This window comes from Lycium barbarum, chromosome 3 (assembly GCF_019175385.1).
Source record: "Lycium barbarum isolate Lr01 chromosome 3, ASM1917538v2, whole genome shotgun sequence".
In the NCBI taxonomy this organism is placed as follows: domain Eukaryota; kingdom Viridiplantae; phylum Streptophyta; class Magnoliopsida; order Solanales; family Solanaceae; genus Lycium; species Lycium barbarum.
In genome coordinates, this window is record NC_083339.1 from 97017863 (window position 1) to 97024135 (window position 6273).

General features: G+C 40.1%; 1 protein-coding gene across 1 annotated transcript; it reads right to left on the reverse strand.

Annotated features, from left to right (window-relative positions):
* Positions 1-841: 841 nt before the first annotated feature.
* On the reverse strand, positions 842-1894 carry LOC132631046 (uncharacterized). Its single transcript, XM_060346646.1, has 2 exons — positions 1402-1894; positions 842-1293 (listed from the first exon to the last, which is right to left on the reverse strand). Exons 1-2 carry the CDS (start codon positions 1892-1894, stop codon positions 842-844), a joined length of 945 nt encoding a protein of 314 aa, XP_060202629.1.
* Between the last annotated feature and the right edge of the window lie 4379 nt (positions 1895-6273).

Here is a 6273-nt window from a genome sequence, read left to right on the forward strand (position 1 = left end):
GTATGGCTCATCCCAGTAATACTAATGAGAATCTCTCGAAAACTTCTTCTTCTTCTGGTATGACTTGATCTCATCTGGAATAATGCCCGTCACTAAAAAGTTAGCGACGTCTGCATACCAAGGTGCTACCTCATTTGTCATTGCTAGAACCCGCTTATCTGGAAAAGCATCATCAATGGACCTATCGAATCAACCACGGCTTCGCTTCTTTCTTCTCCATTAGATACCTCAAAGCAGCATGATCAGTATAAACCACAACTTTTGACCCCAACAGATAGGCCCAAAATTTCTCAAAAGCATAGACTATAGCAAGCAGCTCTTGCTCAGTCACAGTGTAGTTCATCTATGCTGCATTCAATGTTTTACTGGCATAGTAGATTGGGCACATGGTTTTGTTGTGCCTCTGGCCAAGCACAGCACCAATAGCAAAATCGCTCGCATCACACATCAGCTCGAACGATAGAGACCAATCAAGAGAAACAATAATGGGATCAGAAGTCAGACACTCCTTCAATTCATCAAAGCCTTTGGCACTTTTCATCAAACTCGAACTTAGCCTCTTTCTCAAGAAGCTTGCACAATGGATTCACAATTTGGAGAAATCTTTGATAAAATGCCTATAGAACCCAGCATGTCCCAAGAAACTCCGGACACCTTTAACTGAGATAGGTAGAGGAAGCTTTGAAATCACATCAATTTTAGCCTGATCGACCTCAATCCCCTTTTCAATGATTTTATGACCGAGAACGATCCCTTCTTTCACCATAAAATGGCACTTCTCCCAATTCAGCACAAGATTAGTCTCCTTGCATCTTTTCAGCACTCGACCTAGATGGTCAAGTCAATCATCAAAAGAGTCACCAACCACAAAGAAATCATCCATAAAGACCTCCAAGAAGTCTTCCACCATGTCTGAGAAAATCAATATCATGCAACTCCGGAAAGTAGCCGGTGCATTGCAAATAAATGGCATCCTGCTGGAAGCAAACGACCCATAAGGACGAGTGAATGTCGTCTTCTCCTGGTCTTCAAGAGCAATGTTAATCTGATTATAGCCAGAATACCCGCCAAGGAAGCAATAGTAAGATCTTCCCGCCAGCCGATCAAGCATCTGATCAATAAAAGACATGGGGAAATGGTCTTTGCAAGTGGCTGAATTCAACTTCCTATAATCCATGCAAACACGCCACCCAGTAACAGTATGAGTCGAAATCAGCTCATTTTTAGCATTAGGTACCACTGTGATGCCTCTCTTCTTTGGAACGCATTGTACCGGGCTTACCCGCTTGCTGTCTGCAATAGGATATACAACTCCAGCATCTAACCATTTAATTATCTCCACTTTTACCACCTCTTGCGTAGGTGGATTCAATCTCTGCTAGTACTCAACACTCAGTGTACTATCTTCCTCAAGCTGAATCTTGTGCTCACATATGTCTGAGGAAATTCCTTGAATATCTGCAATAGTCCAGCCTATGGCATGCATGTATTCTCTAAATATATTTAATAATCTATTCGTTTGCTCTTCATTCAGCAATGCAGACACAATAACTGGCAAAGTATTGTCTGGGCCCAGAAACTCATACTTCAGATGTGCAGGCAGCTGCTTAAGCTCAAGCTTAGGCGGCTTAACAATGGATGGCTTTGTTGGTGCTGTCTTTCTATTTTCAAGATCAAGATCAAGCTTCTTTGGGTGGTAAGAATATGAACCTAACCCAACAAGAGAATTCACCATCTCCACATAGCCCTCCATGTCATCAGCATCAAAATTCACTAGAATAGCAGCAAGAGCTTCAACCAAACATTCTTCTTCCATTTTGAATTCCACAGCTTCATCAATAACATCAAAAAAATCAATCACCGAAATTCTCTCGTAAGCACTCGGTAACTTCATCCCCTTACTTTCCTGGAAAGTCACCTTTTTATCATTAACTCAAAATTTTATTTCATTCTTTTCTGAATCCATAAGAGCCCTTCCCGTAGCAAGGAATGGTCTCCCCGAAAAAATGGGAATATCACGATCAACAGCACAGTCAAGAATCACAAAATCTGCGGGCAATAGAAAAATCACCAACCTGCACAAGAAAAGAATGAAATCATGATGCCCGATAAATCGATCTGTCAGCCATCTATAATCACATAGTCGTCGTCCTAGGCATCCCCAATCCTGATTACTTATAAATAGCAAGTGGCATTAGATTTATACTATCCCCATTATCACACAGAGCACGAGTAAAATCATGATGCCCGATAAAATAATGAATGGTGAATGCCCCAGGATCTCCCTTCTTTTGGACTGTTGTTGTAGAAATTATAAAAGTCACAGTATGAGTCAAACTCACAGTTTCATGTTTCACAGAGCTCTACTTAGTAAGCGATTCTTTCAAATACTTTTCAAATCTAGGCATCTCCTTGACAGCATGCGAGAATGGAAAGTTCAATGACAACTGCTTTAGCTGATCATAAAATTTCTGAAACTTAGCATCTTCTGTCTTCTTCACTAACCTTTGAGGAAATGGAGGTTTAGATTTGAAAAGCTAAGTCAAAGGGCGGAGAGCTCCCTTTACAGTCTGCTTGCTCTTGTCGTCAGTCATCTTCGAACCCTTTAGAATATCAGCAACTTCTTCCACAATTGGAATTTTTGTGAGAACCTCTTCAGCAATAATTGGTGCATCAGACTGCACCTCTTCTTCTTCAGCAACTCGCTCGAGATGTATTACCCTTTTTGCAGCACCTTGGAGTATTTTACCACTCCGAGTACTGATAGCATAAACACGGTCTACACCCCCCCCCCCCCCACCCCCCACCCCCCACCCCCCATTATTTAGATTCAAAATAGTGTCATTAGGAAGTCCTTCCTTTTGAGGAGGGTGCTGCTTTTTGGAGATATCACGCATCTGTGACTCGAGCTTCTAAATGGAAGCCATATGAGATCCCACTATCTCAATCAGCCCAGATAAAGTCTTCTCAGCCTTGATTTGATTTGCCAGCACCTTCTCAAGCATAGCCTCCAACCACGAACTACCTTGCTCATTTGATTGCCCCTTTGGTGGAATATATGGATTGGAACTCTTATTTCTGAAATTGTTATTGTTGTTGTAGTTCCCTTGGATCGAGCTACCATAATTATTATTGTAGTTCCCTTGGTTGTTGTTGTAAGTATCATGTCCCTGCTGAGGTCTCCATTGATTTTGATTCTGATAACCCCCTTGGTAGTTTTGCCTTTGGTAACCCCCTTGAGAATTGTTCACATAGTTAACATCTTCAACCTACATAAGAGGTCCCTCTAGCTATGGACCTTTTTGAACATAGTACATCCCCTGAGGCATTCCTTCAGTTTCTTCACAAACATTCACCTTTTTAATCTCCTTCTCATCAAACCTCTTAGTCAGCGACGAAATATTTATTGCAAGCTGAGCCAACGTCTGTTGTGTCCCATGATTCTCTTTCACTATATTGTGGGTCATTGTACCCCTATACGGTAGACTATCAACATTACCCGAGTGCCATGTTTGATTGTGTTTAGTCAATCTGTCAAGCATATTAGAGATTCGGGGGTAAGTTTTATCCATGAAACACCTACTAGCTGTATTGTTCGCGACTGATTGTGTTATAGGATCCAGCCCTATACAGAATTCCCCCATCAATATATTCTCCGGAAAACCATGATATGGAGACTTCTGCAAATATTCTTTAAATCTCATATAGTTGCTCCCTCTGGCGTTGTTTGTACTCATAAATTTTGTCATGAATTTCAGTCTTCTTGCTTGGGGGATACCACTTCTTGTGAAAAACCATGACCATCTCTGCCCATGAAGTAATAGAATTCTGAGGCAGCTTTTCAAACCACACTTTTACATCTCCGGCTAAAGAGTATTTGAAGAGCCTTGGGCGAATCGCATCTTGCGAAACATTTATTTTGGATGTGATGAGCACATATATCCACAAAGTTCTGCAAATATTGATGAGGATCATTTTCGGTGGAGTTCCAAAAATAGCCCTCAAGTTTGAGCAACTAGTAGAGAGAGGAATCAATTTTGACACTTGTAGCTCCGACTTGAGGTGTTACACCTCAGAAATTTCCCGTTAACGTACAGTGAATAGACTAACGACGGGCATGACGTATACGATATTTTGATAAGTAATAAATAGCATTTGATGATCCTAATTGAGATTTCAAAGACATTTGAGGTAAGGGAAGAAAGTTGTCAAGGAAAGCAAGGGATATGTTGTGTGTCGGGCAAGATTTACGAGTACCGAATTAATGATGGCTTAATGATGTTTTGGAGAAGAGTTATAATGTCCCTTAGATTGGTAATGAGGTGTTAAACAAGTGTCAAGAAGGTTCCATAGGGATTGGAGGTCAAACGAGTCGACGAGAACGAACTTCGGAAAGCTGGGCATTATACGGCCCAACATACTGGCCGTATGTTGGGCCGTATGTTGTGCCTAAAATGGAGCCTTCACTGGACCAAATCTACGGCCAGTATAATTTATACGGACCGTATGTTGGTCCGTAGAATCTGGTCGGGACAGTTCTAAATTAAATATAAGGGACCAACCTCATTTCATTTATTTCATTTCCTCACTTCACACTTCAAGAATTCTCTAGAACCCTATACACTCTTCATGCACAAGAACCCAAGAGAAATCTATGATCAACTTCATCAAACCAACAAAATCAAGTGTAATAAACTCATAGAAGTTCATCTAAGCCAAGAAATTCCAATGGAAGTGAACTAGGGTTTTGGTGCAAGAAGAGTATTTCCACTCAAGGCTTATTCTTCCATTATCTAAGGTGAGTTTTATGATCATTCCATGTTGTTTAAGGTAATGAGAGGTTAAAAGACTTGGATTGTAGAAGGAAATACAAAATAGGTCATGAATGTAAGAATAATGACATTTTGAGTAGTAGTTTGGAATGAGTCATGAATATTGATATGTTGTGATTATAAGTATGATATAAGTGACATTTAGAACATGGGATAAGTATTATATGTGATAAAATGCAATAGTGAACTATGACCACGATTATGGAGGAATTGTAGTGAAATTGAGAAATGTGGATAATGTAGATGAATGATGATTGTTGTTTATAATATTGTGAATGTTGTTATGGATGTTTGGGACTTGATATGTAAAATGAGGAAATTTGTATAAATAAAGGAAACGCTGCCCAATTTTCTCTACCATTAGTAACACGTTCATATAATCGATTAGCTAATTTGATGCGAATTCTCTTAAAGGTAGAAACGTGAGCGTTGAAGAAGAACAATCAAGCGATAGAATTGTTAAACGAAAGAGGTATGTAAGGCTAATCCTTTCCTTTTAAGGCATGACTCCTACGGCATGAATCTTCCTATTTTTCCATGATCTTCCTAAATAACGGAAATTATGAGTCCATGACTATAAAGAGCTACATATGCATATAATATAGGAAGGAGATACGATACCAGCATGATAAAGATGATGATGAGTTAAATATAAAGAATCTTAAAGTGAGATACGATGTCCATGAGGTTAATGATCCTAAGTATGGTTCCATTGATGTTTTTCCTTGTGTACACTCACCTTAAAATGTTAGTCCTCTCAAGGTGAGATATGATGATTATGATCACTCCATAATGTAATCGGGGGTTCACGACCTTATGTCACCTCGACATAGCCATAGTTGCCTTCAAGTTATAATGTATGTTTTGATGATAAAGACATAATGATGCTAAGTTATGATAACTCTATGATGTGCTCACGATGATACAATTCCACCGTGCCTAAATGGTCGGACATGTCACCGCAAAGGCGGGCTGCTTGTGATTCACCGTGCCCAAATGGCCGGACATGTCACCGCTAAGGCGGGCTGCTTATGATTCCACCGCGCCTAGAAGTCCGGACATGATCACCACTAGTGGGCGACATATGATGGTTACCCGGACGCGGGTTAACGATGATGATATATATATATATAATACGATGATGTATGCGCTATGATGATACATGTACTACGATTATATATGATATATGTGTGAAATGCATCCACCCTTAAAAGTCACGCAGGTTATATCTTCATCTTATGTCTTATGATTTCTCTATTATATTCATTCCATTCATGCCTTACATACTCTGTACAATGTTCGTACTGACGTCCGTTTTCTTTGGACGCTGTGTTCATGCCCATAGGTAGACAGGGAGGTGATCCAGACTCATAGGAGCTATTAGCTGACTTGAGAGCACTCCATTGTTCCGGAGGTGCCATTGATTTATTCTTTTGTGTAT